General features: G+C 36.2%; 1 protein-coding gene across 2 annotated transcripts in view; it reads left to right on the forward strand.

The window, feature by feature from the left end:
• EDAR (ectodysplasin A receptor) overlaps positions 1-17,835 on the forward strand; it is a 115,775-nt gene that overhangs the window by 77,374 nt on the left and 20,566 nt on the right. For both annotated transcript variants that reach the window (XM_031958771.1, XM_023500461.2), the window contains exons 3-5: positions 401-523; positions 3,123-3,304; positions 10,936-11,021. In XM_031958771.1, the coding sequence (XP_031814631.1) occupies positions 401-523; positions 3,123-3,304; positions 10,936-11,021 (391 nt within the window). The remainder of the gene's footprint in view (positions 1-400; positions 524-3,122; positions 3,305-10,935; positions 11,022-17,835) is intronic.

The raw sequence follows: 17,835 nt of genomic DNA on the forward strand, positions 1-17,835 counted from the left end.
AATAAATATATCAGTGATCTTTATCATCATCATTATTATTTTTATCATTATTGTTATATACCAAGATAAATTGGTCCAAAGTCATTGGGAAAATAAACTGTTCCATAACAAAAAAATGACTAAGGGCTCTTACCAGTAATCATGTTGAAAGAAGAATGATAAAAGTGAGCTCATAACCTGAATAAACACTTCACTGAATGGGTCCTTTCTAAATATAAAATTACTTATACATGCCACCCCAAGCTTGCTTCCTGTTCTATCATCATAATAGAAACTATGGAAGATTGTTCTCCTTCCAAAAGGAAATCTCTTAGCTTTCCAAGTACTTCTCATTGGGAAAATATCCAGTGTTTAAAATGAGTCAAAGAAGGCCAATGTTAATTCCTATTCTTGGTGACAGGTGTCTCTGATGTACCCAGCCAGTGCCGAGTATTCAAACTGTGGAGAGAATGAATATTACAATCAGACTACAGGGATGTGCCATGACTGCCCCCAGTGTGAGCCTGGAGAAGAACCATATATGGTAAGTTCTAAATTCATCATTTTAACCAGGTTGTTTTCCAAAACAGACTAGCTCGGGATCTCTCTGGGGTAAATACAAAATACCAAGTGCAAAGTAACAGAGGAACAATGTGTTAGCTTGATGTAAAGAGTCCAAAATATGGATGGGTCGTTGCTTCATATTCACATAGAATATATATAGATATATTTTATCTTTGTCAATAAATAGATTTGAAATTTAATAGCATCATCTCCAGTGATAGACCCTACACCCAGTAAAATGATACAGTTTGATTAAACATATTTCGAGTAATCTTTACCAAGGATAACAGAAATTCATTAAAAAAATATCTGATCATAGGTTCTACATCTATTTTGGGGGAGTAGAAAGTCTGCCACATGTAACCTTGTTAGAAACTTAAATCCTCATAGAAAACTCAAAAAAAAAACATATAAAATCATTTAAAGATCCATGTCATAAGATTAAGAGCTGAAAGTGACCTTGGAGATCATTCAGTCAATGAACATTTATTAAGCATCTACTATGTACCAGACACTGTATTAAGTTAATCATTGCCCTCACAATCTAATGGGAAAGATGACAAATAAATATTTTACAAACAAACTATATACAGAATAATGGGAAATAATTAACAGAGGGAAGATACTAGAATTAAGAAAAGAATTCTTATAAAAGATAGCATCTGAGGCCCAGAAAGATTTAAGTGACTTCCCCTTTGTCACACAAGTTCTAAGTGGCAAGATTAAGAGCAAATGTAGGATTTGAAACTCAAATTCAATTCTCTTTCCACTGTACCAAATTACCTCATCTCTTAGGCAGGTGTCAAAAGTCAAGTGCCAGTATTCAACTTTACTAATAATTACTACTATATTCCCCTTCCACCTCCTCTCCCCTTTTCCTCACACATACAACTTTCTATATAAGTGTTTGGTACACAATGTAGAGCTTAGATTTACTCCTCAACCATTCTTGGATGGGTACAGGTCAGCTAAGCCAAAAGCCCAATTATTTGGCTATTGAAAAGTTGTATTATATGACATTATGAGGAATAATGTTCCAAGGCAATGATGAAGAGAGAGAACAACCAACAGCCCACATCAGTGTCCCTTAGCCAAATCAAATATGGTGACTGCCAGTAGTGAACCTAGAGGAACAACCTGTTAATCATATTCACAAAGAACAGCTCAGAGACTCAAATGGACCTCATTTGTATTGTGGACTGAAACTAGTAACATTTTGTAAAATGAAGATGATAATATTAGTGCTCCATGGTTTTTGAATTCAAGGTTGTTGTGAGACTTAAAGAGGATAATATTTGAAAACCTTAACATTTAACATTGTTGTTATTGATATTGGTAATAATAATTAATAATGTATTTATTAATAATGAATAATCAAAGCATAGCTATCCCAGAGATTCGGTGATAAAGGTAACCAGATTGTCAGATTTAATTCAGTTCCTTGTTTTTTCCCATTGCTCTCCTCCTTCATTTGGCCAAAAACAAACAAATAATAAATGAAGTCTTTAAACTTATTATTGCTTATGGGAAAAAGTGATATAAATTCTAAAATACAAGTTCATTCTGATCTTTCTATAGAAAAAATGGTGCAAATAATAAAAATAACCAAGAAAACACCAGTTTGTTTAGCTAAAAATTATACAGCTGTGAGAAGTATTGTGACAAAGTAGAAAGAGAGCCAGTTTTGAAGTCAGGAAGGCCTGGATCCCAGTCCTGTCTAAGGCATGTGTCATCTATAGAACCAAGAGCTTGTCCTTTTTGGTGCCACAAGACTACAAGGTATAAAGTAACTGCCCATTCATATTCGTAGAGGGGGTTTATACATTAGCAGTTCCCTATATAATGAAATCACAGGTACAAACAAAAAGAACAAAAAACCCATATCTATAAAAGACACTTTCTTTTTTTAAAATATGTTTTATTTATCCCAATTACATGTAAAACAATGTTTTACATTTATTTTTAAAACTTTGAGTTCCAGATTTTTCTCCCTTCCTCCTTCCCCATCCCCACATTGAGAAGGCACATGTGAAATTATGCAAAACATTTCTATAAAAATCATGTTGTATAAGAAAATATAGATTCCCCCCTCCAAAAAAAAACCCTCAAGAAAAATCAAGTTAAAAAAGGAGGGAGGTATTCTTCAATCTGTATTCACATGCAATCAGTTCTTTCTCTGGGTATGGATAGCATTTTTCTTCATAAGTCCTTCAGAGTAGTAAAAGACGTTTTCTAACATGTATATAAATCTTTAAGTAGATATTTGAACAAAAGGATCTATCTCAGAAATTAGGAGCCAGAGAAATCTCTGGGGCTCTTTGGAGGGACTGTGGCTAAGGCAGAAGCTGGAGAGATCCATGAACAAGTAGATGGGGCAAAGGAAGCAAAGATGCACGAAATGCAAAACTTGAGGTTCATCCCCCAGAGCATGGCAGCAGGCAAACTAACTGGTGGGATGTATGCTGCCTGCTATTGATGCCAGAAGTAAAGCCATGGGGACAAACAGAAGGACTTCCTTGGTACTGTTACAAATCAAGAATTGCACCTTGAGGACTTCCTGGATTTTCTTTTTGTTACAGACCTGTGGCTATGGTACCAAAGATGACGACTATGGCTGTGTTCCCTGCCCCTCGGAAAAGTTCTCCAAAGGAGGCTACCAGATATGTAGGCGTCACAGGGACTGTGAAGGCTTCTTTCGAGCTACTGTTTTAACTCCGGGTGACATGGAGAATGATGCAGAATGTGGGCCGTGTCTCCCTGGGTAAGAACCAAATGTTGTTGGATACTCTTTCTTTTTCTAGAGAAAATCTTGAATTCTATATAAGGGAAGCACTCCAGAATGAGATGAGGTACCTGTGGACTTCCCCTGATGAAAATACAATTTTTATAATGGGTAATTCAATCATTTAGAGTATTATTTGAGAGACAATTCTAATATTAACATTCCAATCTGGGATTTAGGAAATATAGATTCTACAAGGGACAACTCTGCTACAATCATTTAGCTAGTCAAATAACTTAATCATGTCTGTTTCCTTATTTATAAAACTCACCTAATGCTACAGGCCCCTATTAACCCTTCAGAGAATTGTCATGAGAACCAAATTGGAGGGTGCTTTGGAAAATTGAAATCATTATATGAATTCAAGGGATTCTTATTCATATTTTATTGAAGACAGTTGTAAAAACTCTGATATGGAGTTTAAGGATCTAGCTTCAAATCCTACTCCTGATGCTTATCACTCTGCCTCCATAGGCCTAAGTTTCTTCACTACAAAAATGAGGAAATGTAATTAAATGACCCCTAAAGTTCTTTAATGGCTTCAGGTCATTTATCCTAAAATGTTCAGATAACAGTTTGAAAATAAAGTAAGGGCTATCATTCCACAGTAATTCACTACAGCATCAGAAGGGGTTGGAGGGAAAGGTATTGAAACATATGCTTAAAAAGTTTTCTCTTCAAAAATAAGAAAGAAAAAAGAGAGAGCGACAGAGAGAAGGAGGAGGAGGAGGAGGAGGAGGAAGAGGAGGAGGAGGAGGAGGAGGAGAGAGGGAGAGAGGAAGGAAAGAAGGAAGGAAGGAAAGAAAAGAGAGAGAGAGAGAGAGAGAGAGAGAGAGAGAGAGAGAGAGAGAGAGAGAGAGAGAGAGAGAGAGAGAGAGAGAGAGACTGGAGTGACTATGTCAAGTCCTGATTTATAGCAATAACCTGAAAAGGTGATTTCTACTATGGATATTGTTGCTAGCACCCTCTAGTGGCCTGATATATAATAATTCTGCTATCTATATAATAGAAATATATAAAATCATTCAATTGATATGTATATTTATGTATCTGTGTATATATACAAATATGTATGTATACATGTGAATACACACACATGTGTCTGTGTGTGCTTACACTTAGAACTAGGGAGCATAGTTTGGTACTTCAGTAATGGCAGAGGAAAGGAGAATTAGAATAAAAAAGAATAAGTAGAATAAAATTGTACCAGAACTTTGGACTATTACCTTTACAAGCAACAAGATCAATAAGAAAAATAATATAATCCCTATTATTAATTCATTTCAGTTCAATTCTGTTCAATTCAACATTTCTGGGTGACTCCTACATGATAAAACATGGAAAATTGCCCTGGTTTAGTTTTGTTTCTGAGATGCAGAAGGTCTATCCTTAAGTCAGTTTTTAAAAATTGGAAAAATCAGGCATGGTGGTACACTCCTATAATTAAATCTGTGAGGGAAGCTGAGGTTGGCAAATCTCTTAAACTTGGGAATTTTGAGCTGCAGTTAGCTATACCAGTAGGGTGTCTGCAGCAAATTTGGCATTGATATGGTGAGCCCATGGGAGCAAAGAATCACCAGTGTGACTCAGGAAGGGCCAAATGCTCCAGTCAGGAAAAGAGCAAGTCAAAGTTCTTTGCCAATCAATAAAAGGAGCTGGTCCATGACTAGGTCCTACATTTCCAGCCTGGGCAAAATAAGAGAGAACCATTCTTTAAATAAAAATTTACTTTTGAAAAGCAGGTGTGGAGGTGTCTGGAAAAATCATACAAGCATTAGCATATGTGCTACAATAAAAGCCACTTTGACAAAATAATATCCTTTTAACAATATGAGAAGAAATTGAAGGAGAGCAGTGGAATGGAATAAATTTTAATTCTTTAAAAATGTGTTTATATTTTCTCCCAAGATATTTTTTGAATATTCTTTCCATTGCCTTTACTGGGAGATATAGTTAGCCACATTTCTATCATGGATTGATTGCATTCATGCCAACAGAAAAAGGACCCTCTCTGCCACAAATGGCACATGAAAGAAAATAATGAAAGACTTCTCTTTATGAATAATGAAAGTCCCTTTCCCCCCTCTCCATGGTGAAAATTAGGAATAAGAACCAGTCAGAGGCAAAATTCCAGAAGATTTCTCTACAAGTCAGTTATGCACAACAACCAACAAAAAGATTTTCTTTCAGACATTGTTGGTCCAGATGCTGACCATCATATCAATCCACTTTTCTGGTTGTTTTAGCAGCGTAAAATTCTGCCATCTGGTGCAACTAGGCAATACATATGGTGCAGTGAGCATATAGTAAAGTTGTAAACTTGTACTGACATAAGTTTGTCTAGAAGTTTCCAGCCAAGTTTTATGTGGCTGAAATCATAAAGTACCATGGTCTCAGAAGAATTAACATTACAAGTAATTAAGATCAATGGGAAGAACTCCACAAGCAGTAAGTACATTTCCAGTAGCAGGTTGCACTTCAGAAGGAGAAAAAGAAGAAGGAAAAAGATTTATGTCATTGCAAAAGTTGGGCAAACTGAGTTTTATTTTGCAATATTCTCATTTAAAAAGAGTAAAAAGAAGACTTTCAGCATATTGAGTAGAACCTTTATGGAGAATTATGAGAAAATTACACAGGATGTAAAGGCAAAGAAAGGCTGCAATCTATATCAGTGGGAGAAATACCCATACCTGTAAAAGCAGACCCAATAAAAAGTGGCCATTTAATATGACTTCTCTCTTCTCTTGTTCTTTTAATCTCAAAACCTTTTGACACCATTTCCCACTCTATTCTCATTTCCCTCAATCTCTGACAGAAAAGTGGTCCTTCTCTTTGTCAAAGTCAATCCCTTTATATGTGGACCTAATCCCATTCCTTCTAATTTTTTCTAGCTGATTACATTCTTCTCTCTTAAAGGAAATAGGGGAGGGAGGAGGAGAAAAAAAATATTCAGTTTCCAGGTTAGTTCTGAGCCATTGCTACCCATGGCAACCTAAATCTAAAATAATGTCATTTAGTTCCAACTTCTTCCTTACTACTAAGTTTTATGTCTTATGTCCTTATGTTTTCCAATATTTCCTAAGCCATTTTTTTGAATTCGAGGTACATTATAAATAACTACTTCCCTTCTCTCCCCTCTTGAAATTCAATCTTTGGTCAGTGTCTGACCCAAGAGAACTCCCTGAGGTCAAGGACTGTTTCTTATTTTTATCAATATTCCAAGTACCTAGTATAGTGCCTTGTTCATAGCAAACACTTAATGCTGTTTAAACTAAATAATGATGAATAGTGATAAGGGGATCCCATTTCCTTATTTTGCACTCTCACTTTGGAGAACAAAACTTAATCTTCCATGATATTTTGCTAGGAAGGATTGAGAAAAAGAATTGGCAGGTTAGTTTAATTAGATTTATGAAAGGCTGTTTATCTTTTCTCAATCCACTGTGGCCATTAAGCCGTGGATCTATAGTACCTTGTATTTATCTTTATAACTCCAGAAGTATCTTTGGCCTTCCATTCTTGATTGTGGTTTGGCAAAAGTCTCTTTCCTCATTCACTACAGGCTTTGTTGTGCATCAGTATGTGTCAGTGGTGCTCTCTTGAACAATAGCCAGTACATGGGGCTTTCCTGCCTAGAAGGACTCAGGGGGTGGACCAGGGGTTGAAAGTACAAGAAAAAAGGAAAAGAAAAGAAAAGGAAGAGAGGTCAGATTTCAAAACCACCTCTCAGGCATCTTCTTATGTACTAAAGATGCTCAGTTTTCTGATTTGACTTATCTTACTCCTCTACTCTTGAATGCATCTATAGGGGATAATGAGAAAAATGGAAATGTCCCAAATGGTCATTTCTATGCTTCAACATTTTTAGAGAAATGTAGGAAGACCCCAGGGGTGCCCATTATAAGTCATATTTCCAACCAAGTGTGTCAAGTGAAAGGAAAAACCTATCTGTGCCTTTTTGACTTAAGGGAAATTTGTCACCTAAATAAAAGGGAGCCAAGGGACCATATTTAAACTATTCATTTCTGATCTGTATGCCTCAAGAGAGATTCTGAATACTTAGAAAGTAATTTCACTCTCATGCCATAAGATCAAAATGTCAAGCCTTAAAACCCTTTTGTACCTGAGACTCCTATTCTATCTTCCCCACTCAGCCCACCTTTGATAGGTGCCTCAGTCACTCATTATATGGAAACCTAGATTAAGTCAAGTTTAATCTCACGTTCTAGTCATCTCTTTATTAGCCACCATTCTGCCTGAAGGTAGTCCATATTCCTTTCCACTCCTCCACACAATGCTTTGTGCATAATAAAGGCTTAATAAATGTTTTCTTATTCCTCTCCCCCACCAAAAAAGAAAAAAAAGAAAAAGAAAACTTAGAGAATGTCTTCTCTAGACATAGAGTCTAATAATAATAAATTGGAAGTTAGACTATACAGAGAGGTTCAAAGCATTGTAGATTTAAATCTGGAAGGTTCCTGAAAAATGATCTAGTTCAACTGCCTAATTTTACAAATAAGGAAACTAACATACAGAGAGGGGTAAATAGAGCTGAGATTTGAACCCAGATTCTCTGACCCTAATTCCAGAGCTCTCTCTACTATAAAATTATTGAGATTATTTAGCATAAATAAGATATGACTAGCCTCATTAATAACTGTCAAAGTCTTTGGTGGACTATTATAGAACATTATTTCAAACTTTTCCATTTCCATCAAAAACAGGTCAAGAAAAATAAAAATACTAGTTACATTAAATATAAATATGGGGCATTCTCGACACTAAAAACTTAAACACTGACATATTTAAGCAAGAGATATATAGGCTATCCTTCCTGGGAGTTATTTTTAAACGGCATAGATCCTTGTATACTTAAGATGCTTTAGGTGTGGTTTTTGTCTAAGGGCAGATGAAGTACACTAAATGAGAAACAAGGCCCCTTTTCAGCTCAGTGATTCAGTAGTTGATCAGTACAGACACATACCTTGTTAAGTAAATTTAAAACTTAGCTAGTATGACCATTCTCATATAGGGCAAGGCTTCTTGTTCCCATTAGGGGAACCTATTTAAAAAACAGAGTAGATAATTCATCAAGATGACGAAGAAAAAAATTTTTTTTAATTTTAAAAAAAAGGATAACTGTCTTGAATGTTTTCAAATATGGATTAGCTGGAGGAACTAGACATGGTTAACCTGAGAAAGAGATAAGCTGGAGGACATGACATCTGTCTTCATGTATTTGAAGTACTATCTTGAGGAACAACAATTGAACTTTTTCTTTTTTGACCTCAGAGGGATTAATTAGGAGCATTGGGTTGATATCTGGAAAACTTTCTAACAGAACTATATCAAAGTAAAATGAACTGTTTCCAAAGGTAATTTATTTCATTATGACCTTCAAGCAGAATCTGGATAGACATTTGTAATTGTATGGCTTCATTTTGGGTGTGGATTGGACTGGGTGGCTACTGAAGCGCCTTTCAATTCCAAATTCTGTAATTCTGTGTGAATATTCATAATTTTGTGTATATTGGTTCCTGCCTCATAGGAAAAAAAAAAAGATGGACGCTCCTTTGGGGCAGAGTGTTTGAGAACTGGAGAACAGCTCCTAGCTTGTCTCTTTCCAGAAAGGGTTAAATGCAGACACCAAAACTAGTAGTTGTGTGTCATCAGAGAAATGTTTTGCATACTGATTAATTAATGTTTATGAGAAACAAAAGGATCCTAAGATTTAAAATAAAAAAACAGTGGAGAAAGGCAAAACAATTATTATAATAATGTTACTGGTAATGTTCCAAATTTATTAAGGTCTGGAGTTTAGATTCCTACACAAACACCACTGCAGAGATCAAGCTGTCAGTAATAACTGCTGTCAGCTGGATGTCTGTCTCTTTATAAAGCCGATAGGGAAAAAGGGGGAGTAAAAGAAATGATTAAACAACAACAATGGAAAAATCCAATAGCAGGGAAAGATTTTTCATTTCTTGAATTGTAATAAAGGGAAATGTTGGCACTCATTCTCTTTATTTAATATACTTTTCAGATTGTGATAAATAACATTCATGATCTTCTGCTGAATGTTTATGTTTCTGGAAAACTTGTGCACACTGAGACAGGAGCCAAAGCCAGTGGTTAGAAAAGCTCTGTTATAACAAAAATAATAAGATGAAAACCACCTGCTTTGACAAAGAATGAATGAATGAAAAAAGCATTTATTAAGCACTTACTATGTACTTTGTACATAGTACTATGTACTAAACATTACAGAGGGGAACAAGAATAGCAGGGATAGTTTATTGCTTGTACTAGAAGGAAGAGATCTTTTAGCCATTTACTCTTATTCTTGGGTCCGTCTTTTAAGATTGATATGTCCCATGGATATATGGCAGAGCAAATGTCACTTTGGGATATAGAATGCAAAAAGCTTTAGCCTAGCACTGTGATAACTTCTTGAGGTCTATTCATCTTATTTCCATATTCCAATTAAAGTTTTATAATTATATAAATGTTTAATACTAGAAACTGCCTTCTGAGGAGGAAGAGGCTAAATTTAGATTACAGCTGAGTTGACTTTCATGCTTCTTTAAAAAGCTGACCCCCGGAGATGTACATGAAACAATTGAATAGCCGTTTTTCTAATTCCTGCCCACCATTACTGACAGCCCAGATAAACTGGAATATCTTTCTTCCAAAGGGTTTTTGTTTCCAGGTTGGATCCTGAACATAATAAGCACTTAATAAGTATTTATTATTGATGGTGATAATAAGAGCTACATTGTGTTCAGTCATTTCAATCATGTCCAACTCTTCTTGATGACATTTGGGGTTTTCTTGTCAAAGATCTGTTGTGGCTTGCCATTTCCTTCTCCAGCTCATTTTGCAGATAAGGAAACTGAGGAAAACGGGGTGAACCCATCAGATCCACCCACACAATGCCAAACAAATCAACAGCAAAAAGAATTTAAAAAGAGGATCTTCATTCATAGTTGGATGAAGTTCAGTTCAATTCAGAGAATCTATATTAAGCACCTACTATGTGCACGCAGCTTTATTTAGTGGTTAGAGAACCAACCCTGGATGTATGAACCTGAGCATGTCATGCTCTGTCAGAGCTGAAACAACTCTCAAAGATTACTTCATTAAGGCAAAAAGTAGGTGTCAGTCTGTATGGAGAAAATAAAATGAATTCTTGAACCAATGAAATCATGAGTCCGGTTCCCCCCAAATGGGCAGTACTAGATGCTGGGGATTCAAAAACAAATTTGAAATAACCAGTACTCTCAAGGAGGTTACATATGTCCTGTTCATAAGGAGAAGTTCCATTTAAGGGTAAGTCAAAAAGCCCCAGTTGGAACTCTTTAGCCAGAAAGTGGTTAAGCAACATTTCTGATTGCATATGTGGGATTAACTGCTTTTGTCTTGGAACTGGTTGGAGAGATCAAAGCTGGAAATAATCAGTCAATATTGATAGGGTCATCAAACTGGCAATAAAGAGCCTGCTAAATCATAGAGATTTTATCTCTTACTGTAATTGGTCACTGCTCAGCTATTTATGACTTTATGCTCTCACCTACATTATTTGTTTTGTCTTGTTTTGTCCTTTGGTGCAGTTACTACATGCTGGAAAACAGACCAAGGAATATCTATGGAATGGTTTGCTACTCCTGCTTATTGGCACCCCCTAACACCAAAGAATGTAAGTTGCTCTTTTGGGTTTGTTTTGCATAATTAAATAAATAAAGCTAATAACATTAATTATATCATTATATTACAATATTATACTACAATGATAATCATAGTCATAATATAAGTATCATTTGCATTCTTTCCAAGAGAAATGACCCTGATGCACATTCAATGTGTCCTCTTTCTGAAGTTTTAGGAATTGAAGTGTTTGGAAACCTGCAAGATTTCTAGTGCATAAAAGAATGAAACAACTTCTTACCATTCCTTTTTTCACAGGATACTGCCTTATGACAGAAAGAAAATAAGATTATGAACAACTGTTTTGATAATAGTCTATTATTTTTTATTTTTATGCAATAAATATTTTAGTCTGTTCCTCCCACAACCCTACCAATTGAGTAAATTGAAAGAAATAATACAGAGCTGCTTTGTCTAGCAAAAAAGAAAAAAATTCCCTTATTAGCCATGTCTTAAAATGTATGTCTCTTTCTGTATTTTAATTTCTTCACCTCTCTGTGTGGAGGTGTGTGGTATATTTTGTCTTCCTTCCTTAGTAGTCATCATTTCACATTGCATTAATAAGAATTCTAAAGTATTGCAAAGTTATATTTCTCTATAATATTATTATAATTGTAGAAACTTATGAATCTGTTCACCTTTCCCTGCATGTGTTTTGTAAAGACTTTCCTACTTTCCCTTTAAAATTCTCCATTTCATAATTTCTTGTGGTCCAATAATATTCTATTTATATAAAAATTTATTCACCAGTTTCCCAGAAAGAAAACACTCCTGTAGTTTCTGATCTTTAGATACTAAGAAAAGAGAAATTATAAATATATATATAAATATAAGTATTCATATAGATCCTTTTCCTCTTTCTTTTTTTGTGACTTTGGCTTAGTAGTAGAAAAGTTCAGAAAAGGAAGAAGAGAAAAGGGGGAATATAGAAAAATATCTCCTCCCTCTATTTTCAATATTGTGAAGGTCTATTGGCAACATTTTTCAGCAGCTCAAAGTGAACAGGAGTATCTGAAAAGTGGGATAGAGAAATCTCCCTCTCCCTGTTGGCAGGTCTTCAAAAGCATTAAAGTAGACAAACATGGTGATGATGGATTTGCTTGCTTTTTAAATCTGAGATTGTCTAAACCTCAATATGTAAATGATTCCACAAATTAAGGGAAACTTGTGGGCTTCTCAGCAGGTTATCATAATGACTAATAGTGAAACTGGCTATCACCACCAACTAGTTCTCAAATGAGAAAGCCAAATACAATTCAAACCCAAATATCTTAGCAATAAATTCATAATTTGACAGCATTGTACAAACTCACTCTCTATTTAAAACTCATCTCTTCCTATTTAGAAAATAAGAAAAATATTTTGGTTTTTTTTTTCCCTGGGGAGAATTCTTTTTAGGTTTTCCCAACTTCTGCACTTGTGTATCTTTGATGCAGGTCATAAGTGTTTAACATTAGCCCTGAAAACAAGGTTTAGTTTCAGTAAGAAGTTAGTGTAAAAGAAGACTGAATTCACTGAGTTCCAGGGAATTTAGACTTGTTCATTTGATCCCGTAATTATGTTAAGCATGTCCTCAGTAAAATAATGAAATAAAACCTTAACATTTGCAGCTTTTAAAACATGTGTTAGTTAAACATGCAATAACATATTATTTTTTATTAAAGTTACAGAAAGAAAATAGTGCAACATGATTGATGGAAATCAATCAGTAAACATTTATTAAGGACCTATTATGTGCTAAAACGATGCTAGATGCTAGAAAGATGCTTCATACTGACTTGGATACAGACAACCAGAACTCAATCTTATTCTGCCACCAGCAGTGATCTTGAGCAAGTTATTTTAGTTCCCTAATCACCCCTAAACTGAGGAGATTTGGAGTAAATAGAATTTCAGAGTAGAACATGTGGAACAGAACACTAAACTGAATCATGAAACCTGAGTTCAGTCCTCCTCCCCTCCAGACATAATGAAAAGGTGTTATATGCAGCTTTCACCTGAAGCTGAAGTTACTGTTCTCTGCCTATCAATCAGGTTCATAAGCTTCTCTGTCTATGCTGGGTATAAATCTATACTCTTAAATAGGACTTTTTCTGAAGGATCAAGAACTTTTTATAAATACAATCATATGAAAAGCCTTAAAATATTTTCTCTTAGACTTCAAATCCTTTTGAAGTTGAGTCCATTTAAATAATCCTTAAGTGACAGAACCAAAAGTCTTTGTAATTCAAACGCATCAAAGCTACCAAAAGAACCCTAAGAATGCCAGGAAATTTGAGGAAAATTACCAAGGGGTTAACTGATGGCTACCAATCTTGGAACACTACACTCTCCAAAGAATTATCATTGGACATCCCTTGTATGTGTAGATAGTAGGTGAGGGGAAGTTGCCACATAAATCAAATGGAGAAGCCAATTTGGCTTATAGATCTTTGTTTTAAAATAGTCATTTTCATGAGGCTTGAAGCAAAACGGCGTAGATTCCAGATCCTCTCTCCAGTTACCTCAACTACACTTTTCCATGTCCAGAAAGATGCTATCCAGCTGCCAAAGTCAGCCTAATCTAAGCAGCTCTTAGGTAACCTCCAAGATCATGCCCTTGCCTCAGGGACTGTCTCTGTTCCATGAAATATTATGAGAGAATCTGTATATAGTAATTATCCGGTCCTTTCCCCCTCAATGCATATTTTTCTATTTATATAGATATATGAACATGCACAAACACATATGTGTGCATGCACATACACACATGGTGTTCTAAAATATTAATGTAATTTTTAGCTATTAAAGCTTTACATAAATATATATAATATAAATATTATATATATACATATATAGTAGGTCCTACCCCCCCACTGATTATCATAGAAATTTGACCCATTATTTTCAGTTCATCTCTCTTTAGGCAGCTTGGTGCCCCTGGGCCTGTTCCTGGAGCTTACCATATCAACTTTTAGATTTAGTGAGAATATCTGTTTGACTTTAGCCCAACTGCAGCTCAGAATTCGTAAATTTAAACAATCCACTAGTTTTAGCCTCCCCCCAAAAGAAATATTACGGTGTTACAGTGTCTGCCACTATGCTTGTTACCAGTTGTGTTTTTTAATCTAAAACTGAGCAGTCTTACAAGATTTTTTAAAAAGCACTTTTAAATTCCATGACACAAATAAGGAACTACAGAGAAAAGGATGTCATCGAAGAAATTTAAGTACAAAAAAGATGGGCTGGTCATATGTGCTAAGAGATAACTTATGGACATCCTAGTGCTCTTATTGATATCCTTGTGATATAAAGAAAAATCAAGGACGGCCACCAGCACATCGGATGGACTCCCACTGTCAAACTTCCAGGAGTACATGGACAAGAGTTGGACACCAAGCGTACTTTGGAATATTGTAGTGTGTTCTTAACCCCAAAGAGGTGCATGGAATAAGCGGAGGAGGAGCAGGAGGGGCAGGTGCTTGCCTCCTTTGGGGATTTTTCTCCTGCTCCCCCAAAACTTTCACGTATAATTAGCAAAAGATCTAGAGAAATTGGCTCTTTTGGATTCACCTTATACTGCAGGTGCATTCATTGGCAGGCTCTTTAAAACCACATCCAAGAGCCAAAGTTGGCACTTTTTGACAAAATCTGCCCAATTATTCTCATTGATAATAGGCTTAGCACACATGTAAAAACTGTAACACCTACTTATAAAAAGGTAAAAGATGCTGGTGTTCCAGGAGTAGGGAGGAGCTACAAGGATGTGTATGGTCCATGACATCAAAAGTATCGACATCCTATCCTGGCAAATGGGGGCAAGTAGGGAGAAGGTCCTAGCTGGACAGCTTCTTTATGCCATCTAAAACATCACAAAAGGCATGGTTTGGGAACATCCAAAATTTTTTTTCTTTTTGATGCATTTGCTAACCCAGTAAAAATGTCTAGTTCTTCATTTTGCAAACTGTGCTGTTGCTAAAAATCAAAGGACCAGATAGGAACAGAGCTTGGGTTTGCCTGGCAGTCTGAGGTCACAGAGTTGGCAAAAGGAGAAAAAGGTGAACTCCCTAATTCTACAAAATTAACTCGTCTTCTGTACTGTAAGTTATCCCTGCCTTCTCTAGGGCCCAGACATCAGAGGATCACGTTGGGCTAAGGGCTGAGGAGATGTATTTTTCCAGGTTCAAATGGGTGGGAATGGCAATAAATACCTTTAAAACATACTGCCTCACTCTCTGGTGTTTTAGAACCTTCACCATCTCCTCTTTGGGGTTCTTTCAACACAAATATGTCCTCTGAGAAGAAATAACTCTCCATCACATGACCTGTTTCTCTGAGCCTTTATTAGCAAGAGATCCTAACCCCTCTGTACTCTGCCCATCCCCAACTCTGACCTTAGATAAGATTCATGTGTTTTGGGAAATAAGTAGGTGCATTATATGTCTTTTGGGAACTAGTGGATATCAATATTGTAGAGAACAGGCTTCAATATCTCATTGGCTCGGTGTTCTCACTGCTGGGCACAGATATTGTAGTGGTATGATCATTCTTTCTCCTCCCAGGAGATTCCTATCCTTTTCTTCCCATAGATGCTCCAAACACCTGTTAGAGCTCTTTGTCTGGATATTTTTAACATTTCTTGGCAACTGGTGAAACATTCAGACTATCCAATTGCTTTATCTATAAAAGGATAAATGGATGAATGGATAGATGGATGGATGGAGGATGGATGAGAAAACATTTATTAAATGCTTATGTTATGCAAAATGTTGGAGATATGAATGGAAAAACAAATCAGTCCCTTCTCTCAAGGAGCTCATGTTTTCTAATGGAGGGGGGGAAAACATAGAAGAGATTTCAGCTGCAAGTCAAATGGAAAGTCTCAGTAGTGCTTACGGGACACCAGTAAATGTAATCTTATTAATTACAAAAGGAGCAAAGGAGAGAAAAAAAGATAGAGCAGGTTCTCAATGTCAACTAATAAAGCAAAGTTTATTTAAAGAATTTTCCACAGCAAGTTTGAAAATAAGCACAATATCCAAAAATTGCCACTGGGGACTTTTGATTTTTGCCAGTTTAATGGCCTCTCAGAAAAGTATGTTGTTATTAAAATAAATGAAGCATTAAAATAAATTAATTCTCTACTACTTATTCATTTGTACATGGCATGAATGATTCATCTTCTTGGACAATTAGCTATTTGTCAAACCATTATACCTTGTTCAGAGTTCAGTCAGACTCAATCCTAAGGTCATTTTTCACAAGATTAAGCCCCTGAACACTCTCTGAAGTCCCTAGCTAGGTCCTGGAGGAAAAGCAATGTGATGCATTAGATAGGATATTTGACCTTTTCAGGAAAATCTGGTTTCAAATCCTACCATATATATTTTGGCTATATAACCCTGGGTAAGGGAGGTTAAGTGATTTGTACAGGAGTCCTCAAACTAGGGCCCGTGGGCCAGAGCAGCAGCTGAGGACGATTATCCCCCTCACCCAGGGCTATGAAGTTTCTTTATTTAAAGGCCCACAAAATAAAAGTCCGGCCCTCCAACAGTCTGAGGGACAGTGAACTGGCCCCCTATTTAAAAAGTTTGAGGACCCCTGAACTTTAAAGTCTCACAGCTAGTCAGTGATCTTGATCTTTGACTCATCTAGTACTGAAAAGGACCTCAGAAGTCATGTAATCCCACTCCTGATTTTACACATGAAGAAACTGAGATCTAAGAAGGTTCAGTAATTTGCCCCATGTCTTTTAAAGTAGCAGTCACTGGAGATAGAAGTTGAACTCCAGTCCTCAGACACCAGTCTCAGTTCTTTTCAAACCATTGCTTTTACCTGTATTTTTATTTTTGCTACATACTAAATTACCTAAAAATCCATCTCTTTCTTTTAATTTTCCCCACTATCCTTCAATCCCTTCCTCATAACATCCTACTCTGGTCACTTTTATAAACTAACATACACAAATTTTTGAGGAACTGTAACATTTTCCTTTAGAATTGCCTCTTCACTCCATCCCCGACCTCTTCCACTGTGAGGTTAATTCCATTCCTGGCAACTTTAGCTATCATGAAAAGAGGCCATTTATGTGGAAATAGCTCTCAGCCCTTTTCTCAGTTACTAGGGAAGGAGGTAAGGATTTAGGGACCATTCAGTTTCCCCTCCTTTAGACCAGGAAGCCATTCTCAACACCTGCATCATGCTGGTTAAAATGCACTAGGGAGCATCTAACCCCATTCCAAGAGCTGTTAGAAGATTCTTGCGTGCATTGTAACATTTTTCGGGTGGAGAGATAGAAAACAGAGTCTGAAAAGCTCTTGTATAGGAGGGAAGCAAAGATATATATGATCAGGAGGTGAAGAGTACTTATTTAATTCAAGGTCAAAAGTTTAGAAATACCATTTAGATTAATAAGGTAAAAGACCCTTCCTTCCCAAATCTGACCATTTGCTCTCTCTCACCCATCTTTCTGTCTTCCACTCAGAATGCAACATTTCTTTATTAGAATTGAGGGATAAATGAACCACTGGAGTGTGTCTGATAACTTCGGCTGAGCCCAAAAGAACGGAGCAAGAATTATTCGATTAACATAAGCTAGAGTTTAGCTGTAGAAAAGGGAAAAGGGGGGGAAAATGTGGATCCAACTAGGGAGCTGGCGTGCCCCAACCTGTCACTTAATCCAAAGGGCAGACAAAGCTTCATAGAGTCTATGCCTGTTTGGTTCAGGCTAAGAAAAACTATTGTTGACTTGTTGCAGCCTGCAAGAATTGTTTGGCACAATAATTGTTTAATCAACTTTTGCCAGAGGACGCTAAGAAAGTTCATAG

This window comes from Sarcophilus harrisii, chromosome 3 (genome assembly GCF_902635505.1).
Source record: "Sarcophilus harrisii chromosome 3, mSarHar1.11, whole genome shotgun sequence".
NCBI lineage: Eukaryota > Metazoa > Chordata > Mammalia > Dasyuromorphia > Dasyuridae > Sarcophilus > Sarcophilus harrisii.